The sequence below is a fragment of the Eurosta solidaginis genome, chromosome 3 (assembly GCF_040869045.1).
Source record: "Eurosta solidaginis isolate ZX-2024a chromosome 3, ASM4086904v1, whole genome shotgun sequence".
NCBI classification, from domain to species: domain Eukaryota; kingdom Metazoa; phylum Arthropoda; class Insecta; order Diptera; family Tephritidae; genus Eurosta; species Eurosta solidaginis.
Genome location: NC_090321.1, coordinates 244,500,003 through 244,524,368, shown reverse-complemented (window position 1 = coordinate 244,524,368; position 24,366 = coordinate 244,500,003). Strand labels below are relative to the sequence as shown.

At 38.2% G+C, this 24,366-nt stretch overlaps 2 protein-coding genes across 3 annotated transcripts in view; one reads left to right on the top strand and one right to left on the bottom strand.

The window, feature by feature from the left end:
- Positions 1 to 2,800, bottom strand: part of scb (scab) — a 256,100-nt gene extending 253,300 nt beyond the window's left edge. Inside the window, exon 1 of the mRNA XM_067775771.1 lies at positions 2,760 to 2,800. Coding sequence (XP_067631872.1) covers positions 2,760 to 2,785 — 26 coding nt within the window. The 5' untranslated portion in view covers positions 2,786 to 2,800. The remainder of the gene's footprint in view (positions 1 to 2,759) is intronic.
- The window catches only part of Fs (Follistatin), a 161,818-nt gene that overhangs the window by 45,153 nt on the left and 92,299 nt on the right, over positions 1 to 24,366 (top strand). The gene's annotated exons all lie outside the window — the stretch shown is intronic.

Sequence of the window (24,366 nt, the reverse complement as noted above, 5' to 3'; positions counted from 1 at the left end):
CGTACAAACAAATTCTAGAGTCACTCCTGGTCCACCTTTATGGCGATATCTCGAAAAGGCGTCCACCCATAGAACTAAGGCCCACTCCCTGTTAAAATACTCATTATCACCTTTCGTTTGATGCCCATATCGTACAAACAAATTCTAGAGTCACCCCTGGTTCACCTTTATGGCGATATCTCGAAAAGGAGTCCACCTATAGAACTATGGCCCACTCCCTTTTAAAAAACTCATTAACACCTTTCGTTTGATACAAATATCGTACAAGAAATTCTAGAGTCACCCCTGGTCCACCTTTATGGCGATATCTCGAAAAGGCGTCCACGTACAGAACAAAGGTCCACACCCTTTTAAAATACTCATTAACACCTTTCATTTGATACAAATACCGTACAACCAAATTCTAAAATCAGCCCCGGTCCACCTTTATGGCGATATCCCTAAATAGCGTCTACCTAAAAAACTATGGCCCTCTTAAAATACTCTTTAATAGCTTCCATTTGATACACATTTCATACAAACATATTCCAGGATAACCCTAGGTTCATTTTCCTACATGGGGATTTTCCCTTACTTTGTCTCCATAGCTTTCAACTGAGTATTTAATGTTCGGTTACACCCGAACTTATCCTTCCTTACTTGTTTTTTTTTTTTAAGTTTTATTAGGATAGTGCAGCGGGTTTCATGAAAACTTTTACTGTGCTTTAATGGTTTATTAACATAGTAGTCTTTAACAATGTAAAGTTCCGATGAGGTTGTAAGATATTTCCTAACTATTTCTATAAAAGAAATGAGATCCATATGTCCAAAGTTTGTTGCTGCCATATCAGCCTGGAGCGAAGCAAATTTTGATTCCCCCTACGAGTATACTACAACTGCAGTGGAGGAGACCACTTCTTTTGCTCACGCTGGCGTTTATATCGCCAAGTATACTCGTGGACGTACGACTGATGTCTTCTCTAGTTTCTCATTAAAGAAGTTCTTACCAACGTCGGTCCCATCTTATTTTTGGGACATTAAACGCAATTATATGTTGGATTGAGGAACCTTGCTGATTGGCAATGAAGCCGCTTTTGCACCACGAAACCAACATTTTGGATTCTAATTATGCCTTCCTCCTAACGGCCATTGTGGTAAATATCGCAAGGCCCTATTTTTGTTCCGTTCAGCTCTGCCTCATCCAATGTGCTTTCCGAATGGTGGTTATTATGGTTGCCTACACGGGAACATCAAACAGCTAGAAAACTGTACTTTCTTCTGCAAGAGCCTAGATATTTTAGCCAAATTTTCTCAACTTATATTCCTCAAAATAACTGCCGTCTTCATCACCATAGGGAAGAGAAACCATCTAAAGCCCAGCGCCCAACCAGAGTACGGGATTTGTACTCCAGTCGCTGCTTATTGCAGGCTAGCCTTGGATATATTCTAAGCCACCTTAGCCCACTGCGATTTTATTTCTTTTTTTTTTTTTAACAGAGACAAAAATGTGACTGACGTATTGTAGGTACATAAGCTGTGCAGCATCTATGACAAAATGAGGATGGCAATATTCCTGCTTAAGATCAACAAGGAGCTGAGTAACGACGAACTACCTTGGCAAAACACGGTCAAATGAGCGCATGCCTCCCGATTTGGGCTTAAGTGTGCTCTGCCCGTGCCACAAGAAAGGCGGTGACTCAAACTGCGCGCGATTTGTTACGAATTCACTTTGAGAAAATGAAGAAAGGGGATTGTGAGAAAAAAGGTGCGATCAGTCCAATTTGCTGACCATATTGTGAAATCTAATAGGAGAGACAGATAAGTTTTCACACAGGTAGTGCATGACAGTTTTTGCAGCCTGTTTCGCCTAAGCATGTGAACCTAGTATCTTCGGATAATGGTAGGTACTCTTAATATTTCTTTCTTTCACCTATTAAGTAGCACTTACAGACCACTATACCTCGCACTCTGTTAATCATCGCTCGTTTGATTGATGTGAGTGCTCAAGCGAAACACCAAATGAAAAGCGAGATTTCCCTATCTTTACTACTCTTCCTCCCTCCCAATCCCTTCCCGAGCGACGCGTGTGGTAAACTGATGTCGAAGTCAAACTCGGAAGCTAGCTAAGTTAGATATTGTGGCCATATAATAGCTTCGACTGCCAATAGTCAGTTTCATAAAGTCTTACCACCGCACATTATCATGTTTCATAAATATATTATATCGATATTTATCGCGTAATAACTTCTTCTTTTTCCTTATTTTGCTATAAGGACACTGCTGAGGATTATGGGTAGTTGTATCGATGTCCATGGTCCTTTGCCAAATATATTAGCCGGTACGTTCTGGAAAAAAGCACCATTAGCTCGACCATCTCGGGAACTATTTGATATGACCACATAGAACTTCCAACTCCCTCCTTCTCTGAGAAATTTGGGATCACAAGAGCCTCGTTTGCCAGATATACAGAATTCGCCACGGGATGATGAGTTTGACAATTGGAGAGAAGTTATAAATTCCGCTGGCAACCACTTGATAGGGTCGCGTTACACATTCCTTTGAATCCCTTTCGCGTGGTATTATATCCGAGGCTGCTGAAAATCTCAAACTCTGATCGCTTGATTTTCTTACTTTTAGCTCCCAACTATAAGTCATACAAATGTGTTAGCCCTCTTACAAATATATGCTTTAAGGTCTGCACATTTCTGCATTCTAAGTATTTTGGACATACCCATAAAACTCCCAGACATTACAAAATAGTTGTTTTTTTCTTTACGTACCTGTCGCCAATTCTGTATAACCGCATAAAACAAAAGTGCAGTACAGCAAGTATGCCCAAATTCGTACACAACTAGAACAAAAGAGCACCAGAACAACATCAACAAAACTACAATAACAGCAAATGTAAGCCATTTCCAAAAGGCTAACGAATCACAATACAAACAACAATAAATCGAAAAGAATTGAGAAACTGATTGCATTTCAATTTTTGGACAGACAAACCACCTGGATTGAGCTGACTGGCTGGCGGTAATGTTGGGGCGCAAGGAGACCAGTTAAATCCGGCGGCTGTCTGCATTGGCTCTAAAAACGAAAAACGAACCATAACAGCTCAGCTCGATTTATGCAGCTCACAAAGCTCAATGCAACGCTGCAATTGCGTAAACGCACAGAGCAGAACAAAACCGAATACGAAAACAATTCAATTCGAGAAATTGAAATTTTTCAGACGGCAATCACGATGACGACGACGACGATGACAATAAAAAGCAGAAAACTGTAAAATTCGTAAGACAATGCATAAAAAAACAGAAAATGAAAAATAATAAAAATTTTAGGGAAAAAAGTACCAACGAAAAAGCAAAAGGTTATTGCAAACAAGCGCTTTCGTTTGCAATACAAGCAACTACAAAAACAAATGCCAAAAAAAAAACAATTTGACAGTTTTTGTGTCTGCGATGAATTGCAATTGAAAGAAGTACAGAAATTGCTACGCGCGTACGTATTACCTGTTCTCGGATTCTTGAAATGCACTTTCCATTAGCTTTCGACATAAGCCATTCGAGTTTGCAACATGAATGCATCATGTGGAGTTGTGTATGTGTGTATGTGCGTGTTAGTAAGCTGCTCAATATGCACGTGGTCGGTTGCTGTTGTTATTGCACATGGCTTTTGCTTTTAGCTTTCAACTACATTTGTTCTCTGTGTGGAATTACTGTACTTAATAACCCTTGCTCCCCCCTCTTTGGCAATTAAGCTTTTGCTGTATTTTGGGCTTTGTCATCATGCGAAGAGTTTGCAATTGAATATTAAAAGGTAAAATGCTCTTTGCGTCTGGGCAGCTTCATTGACAAATATGTACACGAGAAATCTGACTTTTGACCTATAGCCAGGCTTAATCTCTTTATCAATGTACATAACCAAAAAAGATGTTGCGAAGTATCGATTTCAATTCGAAAAGGTTCGAACGTCGAAAGTTCGATTTATTCGGTTGTTATCAAAAACGGATCGCCTATTTAAGAAAAAGTTATCGATATGCTATTAAAAAGTTATTGATTTGCTATAGATTTGATATAGAAAAGCTATCGACTAGATAACGAAAAGCCATCGATATGCTATCGAAAAGTTTTTGATTCGTTATCGAAAATTTATAGTTTTGCTGGGTAATCAATTTTTTATCAACGTGTAATACATTTGTTATTGAAAAGCTATCGATTTCTTATCAAAAATTTTTCGAAGTGTTATAAAAAGTTAATCGATTTGTTATCGAAAAGTTATGGGTTCCTTACCGAAAAGCTGTCGATATGTTATATAAAAGTTATCGATATGTTATCGGATTGTTACCAATTTGTTATCGGATTTCCATCGACTTGTTATAGAAATGTTTCTGGCTTGTTATCGGAAATTTATCGATTTGTCATCGAAAAGTTATCGATTTGGTATCGAAAAATTATCAATTTCTTCTCAGAGTCCCTTTCGTTTCTTATATTTTGGTTAGTTGAAATCCGATTTTTTTAAACGCATTGTTTTTTTATTTCAATGTGGCTCTAAGCGCTGAAGTTGTTGTCAATAAGCTTTGTCTGCTAAACTCAAAGGCCTTTGCACCCTAAGAAATCATCAAGGAGCGCATCTCTCTGGAAAATACGATATGCAGCTTAGATGGATAAGTGGCGGAGGCATATTCAAATTAGTCGGGAGGGTACTCACAGGGCACTGGACAACTGGAATTGATACAGCACGGATGTTATTGAAATATTGTATATCATGTCACAGCTGCAATATTCCAAGGGAGAATGATCGCAGTAATATCTACTATCCGACTGTCAACCACACTGTGGAAGTATGATCAAGTTTCTGGTCTATCCTATTTAGAGGAGGTTTCCAACACTCAAAGAGGTTATAGCACCATAAACGGAGAAAGACGGCACGATTTATTCCAGCAGTTCGGTTAGTCATCGTCCTGTGGTGGCTGGTGACCCTTAACACTTATCCTACGGCACTCCACAGAAGAAATTATTACCATTTTATTCCCTCAGGCTTACCAGTCGCCTGAGGATTTACCGGTGGTCGACGAGTTTACGAGTATTGTAACATTCACCAGCTTACCAACTTTGAGTTCGTCCACAAGCGCCACTTATTAAGCACATATGGTGATTGTGTTGTTCTCTCTAATTCTCTCTACCAATTAGAACATCCAACAGCGACACTCTTTCACCGCATTCAATGTAAAATAGAGTAGAAGAAGAAACCGAAGAAAGAGAGATGCAACCGAAAGGTTGAGGGTGGGAGATACTGAGATCGAAAAGAACAGGAAAAGAAAATGATAGAGGATAGGGGAGTGATAAGGTAGAGTGCAGAGGTAAAAGGAAAGGGAAAAGCAGTGGAAGGAGGGAAGAGCGGTGGATAGGAAGAATAACAGATAGATAAAGAGGAGGTGGTAAGACGGCGTGTTAAGAATGCAGAATGTAAGAAGAGAGACGGAGGTGAAGAGATGTTGAAGAAATAGGAGGCAGGAAGACAAAGAGGATACACAATGGGTCCCTGCAGAGATCGAGGGGAAGCAGGGGTATCCGAGAAGCGGGAAGGAAGAGGGAAAGGGCCAAGAAAAGGGAAACGAGGATTAGAGGAGGAGGAAGAGTGGCAGCCAAAGAAAAACTAGGAGTAAGGAGAAAGGGAATAAGCGGTTTCTCTTTGACAAAGAGAATATTTGAGAAACTTTTCATTCTGGGAAATGAACCAGGGGCCGACCTATTCTAAATAAAATTGTATATGGTGAGATTTGCTTGAAATTTGGTACAGAGGTCTTCTAAATGGAAAATGGACAAGGGGCCTTATTATGTAACTCGATTCGAAAGAAATTTCTGTCGTATTTGAAAAAATATGTATGCGATTTGGAATTTTTCGAATCGCATTTCCTTTCGAATCGAGTTACAGAATAAGACCCCAGGATGGTGTGATTGGTTTGAAATTTTATTATTAAGGCAGTCCTCCGAATAGGTTAATCTTATGTGATTCGTTTGTTTGTGTTAATTTTGCGACAGGGTGGTTAATTGATATATATTGGAACGATTTTCCGTCGTCCCTTGTCAAATTTGGTTTGGAGACAAACCGATTCCGGGGTCGAAAATCGATCTAATATATATAAACGAGAAAAAATCTGTTGGGATATGGTTTGTATGTGGGGTTTAGTTCCATATCTGGACCCATTTCCGAGACAACGTCGATCGGGGCGATCCCAGAATGTGTTTTCACAATATGTGTATCAAGAGGATTTATTAACAAGGGTTTTAACAAAGGGGTGGTGGTTACGAAGGAGAGTGAAGCGAGGGTCATACAAAAAGTCATAAACTGAAAGAGAAAAAGGAAAATAAGACATAAGAGTGGGATTTGGAGACGTGGGGAAAGAGATGTTGAGGGAAAGGAATTAAGTGGGACTAGAAAGAAGAAAAAAGCAAAAGTGAAAGGGGGAAGATGCGGAGGAGAAAGTGGGATCAAGCATGGAGTAGAGGAGGGAGAAGCAAGTAGATGCAAATCTTGTTTGGTAGTGGGAATGGGACTAGGAGTGGAAGTGGGAGTGGGATTGGAAGAGTAAGTGGAAGTGGGACTGAAAGTAGAAGTGTGAGTAAGGAATGGGAGTGGGACGGGGAGTTGGGGTGTGTGTGTGAATAGAACTAGGAGTAGGAGTGGAAGTGGGCGTGGGAGTGGGCGTGGGAGTGAGAGGAAGGTATATTGAATAAAAGATGGACAAGACTAAGAAGAAAATGGAAGATAAATAATTGAGAATGGGATGGAAAATGAAGAGGGGAAGCGAGGCTTGCTTTTGAAATGTAGACACATTCATATTCGGGCAGAACAAAGTCTGCTGGGTAATATTCAAAATGGTACACTAGCAGAAAATATGCAGCAAATTGTAAGTTTCTCAAAATATAAAATTGCAAACAAAACTTGATTCGATTGATTCATATTTTCGAAATAACTTTAAACTTTTAAAGTTTAGTCTTTATCTTTTTTTTCTCGCTTTATCTTGTTGCTCTTCCAGTTTGGTTTCCACTATAAACGAGAATTTATCAAAAGATGATGGAAAAAGTTGAAAAAAATTGTTAAAAAGATGAGTGGATTAAATATAAAATAGAATTTCTAACCGTGGCCAGAAAACAGGACTAAATAAAAAGTTCAAATTTTATCAAAGCGGAAATCTGTTAATGGGCGCATTCAGCGAACACTATTTTTACTAACTTTATTATATTAAGTCCCTTTCCCTGTTGACCCACAGAAAAGTCTTTTCCGGTAACTTCCCGTTGAGCTTGACACTTCATACTTAGAACGTAGTTCAGATCTGGGGGACATTACAATGCAAGTGAAAAAAAAATTCGCTAAGTGGCGCACGGATGGAGATATACAGAAAATTAATTTTAAAATGGAAATTTTGCGATCGACTTTTAACAAACTTCTCGGTTATCCAGAGACTTCAAACTTAGCACATAGTTTGCGAGTCGATGGCACTACAATTCGTGGAAAACAAAATGCCGCCAAGTGGCAGGCGAATCGAGATAAACGCAAATCCCTGAAAAAACGCAGGGAATCTGGCGATCAATTTTTAAGTAACTTCCCGGTGAGCTAGAGACTTGAAACTTGAGCCGTAAGTCAGAACCCGGTGACAATGCAATATTTGATTTAAAAAAATTCCCTAGATGGTGCACGGATCGAGATATTAAGCAAATTAATTTTGATTTGGGAATCTTTCAATCTATTTTCAACTAACTTCCCGGTGACCTAGAGACTTGAAACTTGGCACATAGTTCGAGGCTTAGTGACGATACAATTTACAGAAAACAAAATTCCACTAGGTGGCGAGCTAAGTGAGATAACTACAAATCCTTGAAAAAAGAGGCGAATCTTGCAATCAGTTTTTGAGTAACTTCCCGGTGAGCTGGAGATATGAAACTTGAGCCGTAACTCAGAACCCGGTGACAATGCAATATTTTATCTTAAAAAATCCGCTAGGTGGCGCATGGATCGAGATATTAGGAAAATTAATTTTAATTTGGGAATCTTTCAATCCATTTTTAACTGCCAGGTTACCTAGAGACTTGTAACTTAGCACATAGTTCATAGTTCGAGACCCGGTGACAATACAATTTATAGAAAACAAAGTTCCGCTAGGTGGCGTGCTACTGGAGATAACTACCAAACCATGAAAAACGAAGGGAATCTTGCGTCGATTTTTGAGTAAATTGCCGGTGAGCTAGAGACTTGAAAAAATTCCGCTAGGTGGCGCATGGATCGAGATATTGAGAAAACTAGTTTTAAATTGGGAAGCTGCAATCGATTTTTAACTAACTTCCGAGATATCAAGAGACTTGAAACCTGAAATATAGTTTAAAACTCCGTGACAGTGCAATGTTTGATCAAAAAATTTGAGCTACGTAATGCACAAGTCGAACTATTTAGAAGATTGGGCCATAGTTTCATGGCTATCCTCCTGAGTGTTACAGGCGTTGTAGAATTCCACCTCGTTGAAGGCCCAACTCAATGCACGTCTTGCATATTTTTAGGCGTACGCGACTTTCACCACGATTCTTTTAGACCTTCAGGCGTATGCGAATTTTACCACGATTTTCAGCTGTGCAAATTAAGTAGCTGACAAACGAGGTGGAATTCTCTTGTTATGATGCGACGTGGAGTTCTGTTGTTTTCGCAAGTATTGTCAGCGAAAATTCCACCACATCATCAATTGTGTTGAACTTACTTCCTCAACAATTTTGATCATATCAAAGACTCTATAAATATAAGATGGGACATTGTAGAGTACTAAAGCTTTGTGGAAATTGTGGGACGGCTGTACCAGGAATTCACCATACTTTTTGCTATGCTGTCCGCCTCAACATAGCTGATTTTATAAGGCTGTTTAACTTTGTAATTTATTTTGCCTTTGGAAAAATTACCTATTTGAAAATAAGCTGGCTGAAAAATATTGGCATAACAGGTTAAGTTAAATCAACAAATGAAAATCTCAGCCAAGCGATTTGTAAAAAAAAGCTAAGTTGTCTATTTCTTACTCTCTCGATATAGGGTGTGTTCGAGCTGCAGCAGTGTTACTTTTTATGACAGCGGATAACGTTCTTCAGCAACATTTGAGCAGATGTGGCAATTTCCCGCGTTCGTTGAACGAAATGTTGACCAATCTATTGATCATCTCTAGGAAATTAGCGACATTCCATCAACTAAGCAGCACTTTAGCAATACTACTGTTATTATTTGGCTGCTCAAACACACCCATATAAATTGTGCATTAAATCTAAAATATAAAACTCAAAAATGACTCTGCTTGTTATGTCCGCAACATTTATTTAGTTCAAAGTCACAGCCAATAATAGCCAAAGCCATAATAATTTACACGGGTCATCAATTCTTTCTCTGATTCAAAAGATGAACTACCAGCGCTACCGTCATCAGCTCAGTGTCATCATTGCCAGTAGCGCCAATAACACCAAACTCGTGCCTGACACACAAAAGTCGTTTCACACAATAGCGCAAGTGAAATGTACTACGCACTCACTACTAAGTAGCGTCAAAAATTCGCTTGGAGTAATTGCGACAATGAGTTACCATTGAGCTGGCACCGCATTGGCGCTGGCGCCATGCAATTTACATCACTAAAATTGCGGGAATACTCAGGCTCATGACATTTTTAATCCCGATGGTGAAAACGAAACAGGTGCAAAATGTATGGTGTATTCCTGGTGTAGCCGTTCCACTTTGTGGAGAATGAACGACTCTACAATGCTCCCTCTTATTAATCGACTCTCTTTGATCATATCAAAGACTCTATAAATATAAGATGGGACATTGTAGAGTACTAAAGCTTTGTGGAAATTGTGGGACGGCTGTACCAGGAATTCACCATACTTTTTGCTATGCTGTCCGCCTCAACATAGCTGATTTTATAAGGCTGTTTAACTTTGTAATTTATTTTGCCTTTGGAAAAATTACCTATTTGAAAATAAGCTGGCTGAAAAATATTGGCATAACAGGTTAAGTTAAATCAACAAATGAAAATCTCAGCCAAGCGATTTGTAAAAAAAAGCTAAGTTGTCTATTTCTTACTCTCTCGATATAGGGTGTGTTCGAGCTGCAGCAGTGTTACTTTTTATGACAGCGGATAACGTTCTTCAGCAACATTTGAGCAGATGTGGCAATTTCCCGCGTTCGTTGAACGAAATGTTGACCAATCTATTGATCATCTCTAGGAAATTAGCGACATTCCATCAACTAAGCAGCACTTTAGCAATACTACTGTTATTATTTGGCTGCTCAAACACACCCATATAAATTGTGCATTAAATCTAAAATATAAAACTCAAAAATGACTCTGCTTGTTATGTCCGCAACATTTATTTAGTTCAAAGTCACAGCCAATAATAGCCAAAGCCATAATAATTTACACGGGTCATCAATTCTTTCTCTGATTCAAAAGATGAACTACCAGCGCTACCGTCATCAGCTCAGTGTCATCATTGCCAGTAGCGCCAATAACACCAAACTCGTGCCTGACACACAAAAGTCGTTTCACACAATAGCGCAAGTGAAATGTACTACGCACTCACTACTAAGTAGCGTCAAAAATTCGCTTGGAGTAATTGCGACAATGAGTTACCATTGAGCTGGCACCGCATTGGCGCTGGCGCCATGCAATTTACATCACTAAAATTGCGGGAATACTCAGGCTCATGACTTTTTTAATCCCGATGGTGAAAACGAAACAGGTGCAAAATGTATGGTGTATTCCTGGTGTAGCCGTTCCACTTTGTGGAGAATGAACGACTCTACAATGCTCCTATTATTAAGAGAGTCGATTAATAAGAGGGAGCATTGTAGAGTCGTTCATTCTCCACAAAGTGGAACGGCTACACCAGGAATACACCATACATTTTGCACCTGTTTCGTTTTCACCATCGGGATTAAAAAAGTCATGAGCCTGAGTATTCCCGCAATTTTAGTGATGTAAATTGCATGGCGCCAGCGCCAATGCGGTGCCAGCTCAATGGTAACTCATTGTCGCAATTACTCCAAGCGAATTTTTGACGCTACTTAGTAGTGAGTGCGTAGTACATTTCACTTGCGCTATTGTGTGAAACGACTTTTGTGTGTCAGGCACGAGTTTGGTGTTATTGGCGCTACTGGCAATGATGACACTGAGCTGATGACGGTAGCGCTGGTAGTTCATCTTTTGAATCAGAGAAAGAATTGATGACCCGTGTAAATTATTATGGCTTTGGCTATTATTGGCTGTGACTTTGAACTAAATAAATGTTGCGGACATAACAAGCAGAGTCATTTTTGAGTTTTATATTTTAGATTTAATGCACAATTTATATGGGTGTGTTTGAGCAGCCAAATAATAACAGTAGTATTGCTAAAGTGCTGCTTAGTTGATGGAATGTCGCTAATTTCCTAGAGATGATCAATAGATTGGTCAACATTTCGTTCAACGAACGCGGGAAATTGCCACATCTGCTCAAATGTTGCTGAAGAACGTTATCCGCTGTCATAAAAGTAACACTGCTGCAGCTCGAACACACCCTATATCGAGAGAGTAAGAAATAGACAACTTAGCTTTTTTTTACAAATCGCTTGGCTGAGATTTTCATTTGTTGATTTAACTTAACCTGTTATGCCAATATTTTTCAGCCAGCTTATTTTCAAATAGGTAATTTTTCCAAAGGCAAAATAAATTACAAAGTTAAACAGCCTTATAAAATCAGCTATGTTGAGGCGGACAGCATAGCAAAAAGTATGGTGAATTCCTGGTACAGCCGTCCCACAATTTCCACAAAGCTTTAGTACTCTACAATGTCCCATCTTATATTTATAGAGTCTTTGGAATTACTTAAATTACTAATCAAAGTTTCAATTGTCTTTTTGTAGGCAGTACTAAAAAATTGAAAATAAAAAGATGATAATAAAATTTTAAGGACTATCTTTATATAAATGGACCAAAAAATAGAAGGCAATTTTTCCTTTAATACAGACATAGTCTTGTAGAATTTTGACTAAAAAACTTTAACAATAGCTCTTGTAAAAGAATTTTGGGATTTAAAACTATTAAGTTGGAGCGCAGTCTTTCAATTTAAGGCAAACCATGTACTTGGGATTATCTAATTGATTATTTAAAATTTAAACAAGACTGTGTCGGTATTAAAAATTGCCTTCTATTTCTTGGTCCATTTATATAAAGGTAGTCTTTAAAAATTTTTTATCATCTTTTTATTTTTGATACGTTCCAAAAATGTTTCCGTCAGTGGAGTGATAAGCAGTGGCGTAACAATACGGTGGCAGGGCTGGCAAAATGCCACGCGATATCAAAAATATTTTTTTACATTGTACCTGAGTATTTATTTTTATTTGAAAAGTATATTTTTATATGATCTGCTTAAGGCAAGTAAAGACTATAATACAATTTCAAGTTAAACGTTAAGCATTTCAACCAAACTAAACAAAAAGTTGTTGATTAATTTTTAAAGATGTACACGTTACACGTGAGAGAAGTTATTGATATACAAAATATTTTGCTTTAACAGTCCGGTTTGTTGAAGTCCAAAAAGCGCTAAAGAAAACATTCAGTTAAATTGCGAATGAAAAAAGAAGGAAATTAATCTGTTTCACTCAAAAAGAAGATCGAAAAGTACAATTTTGTTATGTTATTGGTTTTCCATTGCAAGATTCCACTATCGATGCAGCCCCTAAAGCACTTCAGTCTAAAGCCACCGATCTCACATTTGCCTTAAAACGTTTGAAAATGTGTCAAGAAGAATTGGAAAGGTATCGACATGAATTTGAAAATTTTAAAATGGAAGCGAATAGTGTAGCAGACAAATGATCCATCACCCCTGAATTTTCTAAACCTCGCCAGAGAAATGGAAAAACACCATTTTGATGAGCTTTGCGAAGACAAGCATCTCCCAGATCAGGAAAGTTTGCTCAAAGTGAATATATTTTATCAAGTATGGAACTCCTGATAAACCAACTGAAATCGCATTTCATTCCAAAAATTTAATTATTTTCAAATTCCAGTGTTTTGCAACCTTCCACTTTACAATTTTTAAATGACACTGGTCTTTTAAAAAAAGCTCCAGAATTTGTTGAGATATATAAAAAAAGACATATCTCAATCATTTGCCAGAGAAATTCTCAGTTTTCGACTCACTTTCAGAGACGAAATAGAAAAATCGTCTTTTATTAGAGGCTTTGCTGATTTATTAATGATAAAAAATCATTTTATGTCATCAAAAAGAAATAATTTTTTTCTTGAAGTATGCACTGCACTTTTTCTTACAAGTCCTGTGAGTACTGAACGATAATTTTCAAAACTAAAATTGAGAAAAACCTACTTAAGAAACTCTATGAGACAAGACATTTCTGTATATTGAAAATTCTGAAGCTAGATCTTTCAACTTTGAAGATGTTATAGACAGATTTGCGGAACAGAAATCTCGAAAAAAAGATTTTCCGTAACAAATATCTTATTGAAATTAAATTGTTATTTTTATTTCATTGTAAATGCATTCAGGTTTCCGCATTGGGCTAGCATGGACTACAGACCATTCTCTCTTGCCTAAAGGAAGAAGGCCTATGGCAGTTAGTGGACATATACAACGTGAAATTGAGTATGCTAAGGCTAAGTTCGGGTGTAACCGAACATTACATACTCAGCTGAGAGCTTTGGAGACAAAAAAGGGAAAATCACCATGTAGGAAAATGAACCTAGGGTAACCCTGGAATGTGTTTGTATGACATGGGTGTCAAATGAAAGGTGTTAATGAGTATTTTAAAAGGGAGTGGGCCTTAGTTCTATATGTGGACGCTGTTAATTAAAGGTATTAATTAGGGTTTTAAAAAGGAGTGGCCCTTAGTTGTGTATGTGAAGGCGTTTTCGAGATATCGAAGAAAATGTGGACCATGGTGAACCAGAACATCATCTGTCGGGTACCGCTAATTTATTTATATATGTAATACCACGAACAGTATTCCTGCCAAGATTCCAAGGGCTTTTGATTTCGCCCTGCAGAACTTTTACATTTTCTTCTACTTAATATGGTAGGTGTCACACCCATTTTACAAAGTTTTTTCTAAAGTTATATTTTGCGTCAATAAACCAATCAAATTACCATGTTTTGTCCCTTTTTTTGGTATTTGGTATAGAAATATGGCATTTTTTTTAATTTTTCGTAATTTTCGATTTCGAAAAAGTGAGCGCTGTTATAGTCGGATTTGGGCCATTTTTTTGTACCAAGATAAAGTGAGATCAGATAAGTACGTTGACTAAGTTTAGTAAAGATATATCGGTTTTTGCTCAAGTTATCGTGTTAACGGCCGAACGGAAGGACAGACGGTCGACTGTGTATAAAAACTGGGAGTGGCTTAAACCGATTTCGACAGAAAACTGTTATCGTCATAAAATCTATTCCCCTACCAAATTCCAGAAGGATTGGTAAATTTTTGTTCGACTTATGGCATTAAAAGTATTCTAGACAAACTAAATGAAAAAGGGAGAAGGCACGCCCGTTTTGAAATTTTCTTTTATTTTAGTATTTTGTTGCACCATATCATTACTGTAGTTGAATGTTGACATAATTTAACATAATTTTTGTTAAAATTTGACTTTAAAAAAAAATTTTTTTTAAAAGTGGGCGTGTTCTTTATCCAATTTTTCTAATTTTTATTTAGAACATATATAGTAATGGTAGTAACGTTCCTGCTAAACTTCCTCATGATATCTTCAATGACTGCCAAATTAAAGCTTGAAAAACTTTTAAAATATCTTCTTTTAAAAGTGGGCGGTGCCACGCCCATTGTCCAAATTTTACTAGTTTTCTATTCTGCGTCATAAGGTCAACCCGCCTACAAAATTTCATCGCTTTATCCGTCTTTGGCAATGAATTATCGCATTTTTTCTGTTTTTCGAAATTTTCGATATCGAAAAAGTGGGCGTGGTTATAGTCCGATATCGTTCATTTTAAACAGCAATTTGAGATGAGTGCCCAGGAACCTACGTACCAAATTTCATCAAGATACCTCAAAAGTTACTCACGTTATCGTGTTAACGGGCAGACGGACGGACGGACGGGTGGACATGGCTCAATCAAATTTTTTTTCGATACTGACGTTTTTGATATATGTAAGTCTATATCTACCTCGATTCCTTTATACCTGTACAACCAACCGTTATCCAATCAAAGTTAATATACTCTCTGAGCTTTGCTCAACTGAGTATAAAAATATATGCTCATAAATTTTATGTAAAATCTCAACCGTTCAATGGATCAAAAACACTCAACGGTGCGTTCAGCAAATTATCGTTTAACGATTGATGAACACTTATGTTCGCTGAAAGCGCCCATTGTCTCGCCCTTTTTAACTTATTTCTTAAAGTAAACAGAATTAAGGAAACACTCAAAAATATCAATCATATACAAATAAAGACATAACCAAAGGCACGAGTCCATACCATATTCAGCCAGCCCTCAAGGACGTTGAAAACGCTTAAGGAAATCAAATTCATCCTGTTGCATGCACATCTTAAAAATGTTTGTACCACCATAAAAAAAGTCAGATACAAAGTCATAATAATAAAAGTAAAGTAGCAACAACATCAACTTGAGTCACGTTCCATTAGCTCTTCGTCGGCAACAATGTACTCACAGACATCTAAACTATGAAGTAATGCATCCATGCACATATTCGGAGATTATAAGGAAAGAGGGATAAAAATAAAATTGAAAAAATATAAATTAAGTCACAATGATTCAAACAATCGTTGCAGGTTTCGTCTGTCTGGTGATGCGTCTATCTGTAGCATATGTTGCTGGTAATCAGAATGAGCAACAAAAGCATATAAAGTGTACATTAGGGTGGGTCGATTTGTATGGACGAAAGTTAACCGATATCGCGCCATCGATTTTTCGATAGGATTTGGGCTCAGGAAAAAAATGTCCACTACGCATACCCAAAAAAATAATAATTTTCGAGCCTGCGAAATTTCATAGTTTTGGCTTTTTTTGACTTTGTTTTTAAGGTTTTTTTTCATGACCTACTAAACAAATTTTCATATATACCCTGTCCGACCCAAAAATGTCCGCTAAAAACGTTGGCGATAACAGTTTTTTTTGGGTATACGTAGTAGAACTTTTTTTCCTGCCCAAATCCTATCGAAAAATAGATGGGGCGATATCGGTTAATAAATCGACCCAGTCTAGTGTACATACCTACATATATTTAATTGTGTTTGAGTTAGTGTGTGCTTTTAAGCCAAATATCCCATTCGTCTGAATTTGGCCCAAGTGTATTTATGTTTTATATTACATATTACATTTCCTTCCAACGTCATCAACTCTTCTGTAAGTGAACAGCTTCGATTTCTACTTTTGCGTTGGTTTGCTTCCAGGAACAGCAACAGGTTTTTCTATTTTTAAATTTTTAATCCCACACTCAAACATTTCCTGTTCACAGTCAATCATATTTTAATTTTTTCATATGCGCTTGTGCGCTTCAGAGCTTAATTGTTGTTGTTCGGTTTGTTTAGGGTAGGTTATTAATGTTAGTTTGAACTGGCCGGTCCGGGAGGACCTCACATAGACTGAGTGAGTCCGTAGTGTCAGCAGAAGTTTGTTTAACGACCATACTGAAAACCCTTATCAAAAACCAGGACCTATATTATAAAATAACCCGCACTTCCTACATCTGCAATCACTGACCAAATCTAATTTGAAAACATTTGGCGCCAGAAGGCAGTGTTCAGTCAGAATACCCGTCATGAGTCTATATTCTTCTCTTTTAAATGATAGGAGTAATTTTGATAGTCTAAGGATGTAAGATCTTCGACACGTTACAGCCCCTCGCGTGAGTCCACGCATTTCCCGCTTGGTCGATCATATGCAACTCTCGCCTGCTCTTAATCTCATCCAATCTAATTGGAAAATCCATGGAACAAGCTTCGGGGAATGTAATCTTTTTAGCTAGTTCATCCGCTTTTCAATTCCCATCTATTCCCATATGCCCTGTGACCAAGTATAGATGTATGCTTCTTCCTATTCCGATTCTTTCCAGGGATTGCTTAGATACACTCTAACACATATTTTGGTAACGACTACTACTTTCGCCTTAAAAACGCTAAGCTGGTGTGGCAGCTTGTAGGATCTGTTTATTTCCGGATCAGCACAGTATATCGCAAACCCTACTTCTGGCACTACTTTGAAACCACCGGTGTACACCTGCATCGCCTCGTCCGCCATTTTGACACCCTTGCGCCAACCATCCATCTCTATTGTGTATCAAAGGGTCCTTTCGAATCGCAGATACGGAATCTGGTAGTCTGTTCGTCCTGTAATTGATGATGCCATACTCCTATGACCGTATGGTCTGCGCTCAAGCTGCCCCTAGGCACTGAGCCTAGTTTCAGTTATTGACGTGTGTTCTTTGCCTCCAGCTCAACAGGTATAATGTGCAGCATGGGATGCAGTGCAACCGCCGGTGTTGTTTTTAGAGCTCCTTTAATGCTAAGCATTGATAGCCTGCATATCACCTTTAATTTTTTGAGGTGGGTTCTTTTTTGTGTGGCTGTCCACCAAACAAGGACTCCATAGTATAGGATAGGCTTTTGAATCCCTAGGTTGCAGCTAGAGTTGATGGTATTTTTATGGAATTCAAGCTTAAAAATTATCTTGGCGAGACTTTATTGGCAATTACAAGAAGAAGAAGATTTGAACTTAATGAGTGTTTCGAGCTCATAGCAGTCGGGTAGTAGAATAAAGGATATATAGCTATCGTGGGAGAAAGAAATGGTTTCTCTCCAACTCAGATGCCACGCACTTGATGACTTGATCTTCTTCTTCTTGCAGCAGTGCTTCGACCCGTACAATTGCTGAGATCATGGTTACCACATAAAGAGCATTGCTTTTCCAGGAATTCATCTAGGTCCCCACATTTTTCGTACGCCGAATCGTCCAGTAAAATGTGCCCTTTTCTTTCGTAAAAGGGTTTTTTGTCGACGCCTTGATATTCAATACGATGAGAAATTTACGAATGGATATAGATGGACGGCGCCGGTTAAACTGGGACCGGGTGATGATGCAAAGGTCGGTTGCAGATAAATTGGTGAGCAGTTGGCAGGTGCCCAAAAATGCCGCTGGAATGAGGAAATGGTGTACATATGGATGGTGGGTGGTACATCATGATAGGCCTTTGGATTTTCAATGGAGTGTGGTGAGCGGTGGGTTGTTATCCAACGAATTGTTAAACGGGTAGATATCCAAATTGCGGGTGGAGACAGCTCGGGAAAATGTAGATCGGTGACTTCAGCCAAAATTACTAGAGGTAACTGTAAAACTGTGCCATGCACCGGTAGAAAGAGAAACCAAAACCACTACGAATGCTTTCGGCGATGCGAACAGTGGCAGCGGGCTCACTACGTGTTTTTCAGAAGAGAACGCCCGCTTTCAAAGACCGAAGAACACCACACTTATTATGGCATAGATAAAACAGTTGGTAACTGGAGCACTTGGAGATGGCGATTACAAACCAAACAAATCACTTCTGCGGTTGTGAAGCTATTGGAGTACCTAGTTCTCGGAAGCCACGATAGGTCTGTTACTTTGTTGCGTCCGCCGGATTTTTTGTAATGCGACATCTTTTTTAAAGAAGATTTCAATTAGACGCTCACGTCAATGGCGATTGTTGACAATAACACTTACGACTCTCAATTGCTGTAAAATTTTGAGCTTGATCTTAGATAACCGCTTTATCGACAATAAGGTTCTCCTTAGTGCAGAATGAGCAGAATGATGAGATCCATATAGAACACTTGTTCGATCCGAAGGTGTAACGACAGACCTTCACTGAAACTCAACACGATAGTTTTACGTCTTAATATGGACCCGAAGAACATCTAAAGCGCAACGATAGACCGGTGCTACCTCAATACAACTTCGATCTAGCTCGAGAGTAGTGAATGGACATCTCGGCTAAATAGGCTTAAATCGTGCGTTATGGGAACAGGTAAGAAAGCTCCAGACCGTTGGGTATAACTATCGACATCCAACTTTAGCATTAAATAGTGAATATTTGGTATAGTTATCCTTTAAATAAGGAAAATGGGGTGAGAGTGAAGGTAGTAGTGGGCGTGAGGGCAATAGTGGGAGTAGCGGTAATTGTGGGAGTAGGAGGTGGTAGGACAATGAACGAGAGATGAAGAAACGGGAGGTAGATTAGTGAGAAAGAAGTATTAGGGAATATATTGAAATATACCAAAGCCAAAGTTGAAGCTCAAAGTCTGCTTAGTAGTTTAATGTTTTAATTAAAGCACCATTCATCGGATACAAAACCTTTGATTTACTCATTTGATCTAGGGTAAACAACTACGAAGAATTTCAAAAAAAAAACTCCAACATTCACCGATATTGACGATTATGTTGGCCTTACGAGCGATGGTAGTATCAGCAGCATGGCCATTGAAAGAAATGTGAAGTAGTCAAATGCTTTAATAATAAAAACAAAAACAGACATCAAAAATTCAAAGTCTGAATCATAACAACAAGTATGCATCTATAGAAACAGACCAAGCTTAAAAAGAGCAACAGCGTGCGGCAAAAGTGCGCGCATTGGCGGCCGGCTGCATTTTTGGAATGCCATAAACCAAGTGCATTTGCAATGCAAGCGAAAACTGAGGAGGCAAATATAGCCATCGTCGAGATAGCCAACAGACATACAACTTAGCGCGCCCGAGCTGGAACCGAGCTGCTGCGTAGGGAGATGGAGAAGAAGATGTATAGGAAAATATGCAGACGCATGTGGGTTGAATGTCAACAAACATCCACACACACACAAACTGTATACAAGTGTGCATGGCAGCCAACAAGTCAGCCAAATAACCTACCAACGAACCACCAAACCGAATAACTACAGGCTAAGTTTGTCTGGTTAACTGGATTGCCTACGAAAACCATTGGCGCGTGCTCAAATGCGTTGGTGTTGGGTCTTGATTATACGCGTGCGTAATTACATATGTATGTACGTCATCCAACAGGTGTGTGTGTATCACCCTCTAACGACTACAGTAGGTCGTTAATTGTTTACGAGGAAATGTAAATTTGTACATTTTTAGTTTTTTTTTTTTCAGAAACGAATGAGTATGGTGCAACGCCGCTTGTTTCTGCAGAGCTAGTAAGACTAAGTGGCTGAGTAGCCGGTTGGTTGTTGGTTGGTAGGCTATGCTCTGCTAGTATGCCGACCTCAGCTGACATCATCAACGCGGTCATTCAGTTAACAAAACAAGTCAACTAGACTCCAAGTCAACCGGCCGGCCTTTATACCGGTTGGACGTTTGTTGCGTTGGCGCGAAAAATGCAAAACAAACTCAAAAGCATGAAAACGCAAACTGCTTATAAATAAAAGTAAATTCATATTAGGCACGCACTAAAATCGCGATGTATTTATGTTTGTACAAGTGTCTAAGGCCATACGCTCGAGTACACACAGCAGCGAACAGAACAATGGCAATGGCATTTTTTATCACGGTATGGGGGAATTCAAAATGTAAGCGAAGGAGAAGTCAATACTCTGTACCGTAATGTTGGAAACCGGACGATGTATTAGGTGTGCTTTGTTATAGATGTATTATCGACGAGGTATAGACTTACCAAATTGTTATCGAAAAATTATCGATATCGGCGTGCTATCGATTTTTAATTGGAAAGTTATATATTTGTTATCGGAAAGTAATCGATCTGTTTTCTAAAAGATACCAGTTTAATATCGAAAAGTATACACAATTTGCCATCGGCGAGTCAAAGAATCTTCGGTTTGTTATGTAACAAGCAACAAGCCGATAAAAAACCAATAAGAAGCCAAAGAAATGGCGATAAAAACCGATAATAATTCACCATCGTTAATAAGTTAGTCTTGGTACTCAGGCTTTTTTCTCGATATTTTAAGAACAAGGATGAACTGGCCAGTCAGTGAGGACCTTACATAGACTGAATGAGTTCGTAGTGTTACAGAAGTTTGTTTTATGACCAAACTGAAAAATCCTATCAAAAACCAGAACTTATATTATAAAATAACTCCGAAAATACTAAAACTGTTCTAGAACACATGATACATTCTGCTTCTAAATCTGACAGCTGTATCTTTCCGAAGAGCTTAAGTCTCAGCCTGGCATGCGCTGGGCACGAGCACAAAATCTGTTCAATTTTTTCCTCCTCCAACCTGCAATTCATACATCTGCTGTCACTGACCAATCCTAATTTAAAGGCATGTGACGCCAGAAGGCAGTGTCCAGTCAGAATACTTCTTATGAGTATACAGTCTTCTCTTTTTAATCATAGGAGTAACATTGTTGTTCTAAGGTCGATCATGTACACCTCTTACTCTCACCCAATCTAATTGGGACCTCTAGGGAGCAAGCTTTGAGAAGTGCACCCTATTTAGCTAGCTCATCCGATTTTTCATTGATTTTAACAAACTTCTATTAATATTGTAACTGAAACAATGCAAACCACTCTAAAAAATGTTTTCGAAAATTCGAGAAAAGTTTACGAGGTTTTGAACATTATATTCGGAGCTCTCTGAATTTTTCTGAGTTTGCAGTTTTGTAGTCCAATCAATGTTTGTCTAGCAAATATAAATTGCAGGTCGCTCAAAATTTGCACTTATTCCCAACAATTATTTTACCGAAGGGTGTTTTAGGTTTTTCTTCATACATAGTGTAAACATGTTGCTTTCTCTATGGAAGGATTCTAAGTTCGATTCGAGCTCAAGACTAAATAAATAATTTTTTTATGGCAACTATTGCTTTTTTATTTTTTCTATGGTTGAAAATTGTTTTTTTTTTTTTTTTTTTTGAATAGTAACTAGAAAAATGTTCAGACAATTTCAGGTATGGCAGCTTCGCAGATAGATGCAGAGCTCGAATCGAACCTTGAATTCTTTATCAATAGGCCAATAAAAGAAAACAATTGTTAATAAACCAAGAGCACATGGAAATGTCAAAAAGTAATTGACAATCAACAAAAAATCCAATACCATCAGTGATTTGCAACAGATGGCGCAACGCCGATAAAACAAAAGCAATTTTTATATGGAAGAAAATCTGATTCGGAAAAAAAGTTCGAAACCAATGCGAATTTTGAGAGACCTAAAACTTGTAATTTGTTAGACTTAAATTGATTGAACTGCATACTCAAAAAAATTCGGAGAGCTGTAAAACAAATGTTCGAAACTTTCGTACATTTTTTTCGAATATTCGAATTTTTTCGAAAACGTGTTCGAGATGGGCTTGCATAGTTCCGGTTACCAACTTCATAGTCATATTTCAAAATATCGAAATAAAAATTGTATCAGCGAAGTTAAAAAAAAAATACTACTTCTATTTATTTGTTCACTAGTGTATAGGTATGTATTGTATACATATATAAATCGCTGTTGATGACGTAGTTGATGTGATTATTTTTGTCACAAGCATGTGAGTTTTAGAATCATAATTTTGTTTAAATATATACATGTATCAAGATGTACACACATAACTTCTCGACTTCCTCCTAATGCGTTGCTAGCGAGTTTTGTAGCCCAAATAGAATGATTTTAAAGCATGGGTCTCCAATAAGAGGACAATTGTGATATGATTTAAAGTGACTCATTATACATACAGAAATTTAAAAAAAAATAGAAACTTAAAATTTATTTGGGGTGTGGCACCGTTCACTTGTCTTTTTATAGACTGTGATTTGGACAGTGACCACATGAAACTAACCTGGAAAATCTACAAATATTTCTTTGAGAAGACATGGTTATCCAAGGACCTCAACCGAAAAAAATACAAGCTACCCTTGCTTGTCCACCTGTCCATCTACCCGTCAGCCTTTCCCTTCGAAGGCTTATCGTGACATGTTTTTTGCAATAACTTTCGCTTGAACAACTTCTTCTTTAAAGCACGAGTAAGGTTTTTACTTAAAATGGACGGAATAGGTATATAACCACGCCCTATTTTTGTGTATCAAATATTTCCTTTAAACAAAATTCCTATATATTTCCATATTTAATTGAGCTAGTATATTCGAATTTCTCAAGAGATTTGTGTGGTTTGCGTGTAACTTACGAAATCTGCACGAAAATTAAAGTAAAATTGACCAAATAGTCGAGAGGTAATCCCAAACTGGCGCCAAAAATATTACCCCTGCGGGTTTGGGGTTAGAATATACCCACGGAAGGTATGCCTGTCGTAAGAGGCGACTGAAATACCAAATAGATTCCAGGGGTTGTGTAGCGCAACCCTTTCAAGGGGGTGCCGCCGCAATATATAGCTTCTCCAACCCAATTGTCAACCTCACCTATCCATTTCATTAACAGCCGAATCTTGGATCTAGGGGTGGGAAGGCGGGTATGGCATAGAAGGTCGCATGTGATCATACCAAATCGTTCCAGATATCGTCGGCCTTGGTACCGGAAGGTACCGGATCTGCATCAGGCAAAGGACCATCAACATCGATAACACTCCGCAAGGCCTTCGGGGAGTGTCCTTATCGCTACAACAACAACAACAAATGGCACCAAAATGATCCCATAATAATACCCAAATTATCCTGAAAGACTTGCAGAAACGATTTCGAAATAGTTTCAAAATCTTGCTGAGGTAATATCCTGTTTATCCCGAAAACTTGTCCAAAATGGCCCTAAAGTATTCCAAAATATTCCATAAATAGAGCTATCTCAAAATTATAAGAAAGTTGTCTCCAAATGCTCCCAAAATATGCTTTCCAAGCTGTTTCGTAATGATTCGAAGCAGACAAGAAGCGATTCCAAAAAGATACGAAAATAATCCGCGGGAGGCACAATATTCATATGTATATAACTTAGATGTCAAACACATCCCCGGCAAAGCAACATCACAAATTTAGAAACAAGTTTTTTTCAATTAGATGAAATGTGTTCTAAGCGGGGTAGCCACTCGGTAGTGATTTGGCCACTCTGAGTGTATTTCTGCTATAAAAAAGCTTCTCAGTGAAAACCCATCTGCCTTGCAGATACCATTCCGAGTCGGCGCAGAACATGTAGGTCCCCCGCCCAGCCAATTTTTAGGAAATATTAAAAAGAAGAAAGACGGAAATTGAAAGAGAAGTTCGGTCAGAATATCTTCGTATGCTTATCGGGCCTTGTTTTTATATTTATTTATCCCTGATGTTTTCGTACTGGCTACTTACGTTTAAATGGTTATTTATTTTACCGTTAAAATGGTTATGGCCGTTCAACAAACAGCACCAGTCTTTTCTTTATCGGGCTAACTGACGCCAATCGGAAATAACAAGGCAATATAAATCGCTTTTCACCTAGTCCTTC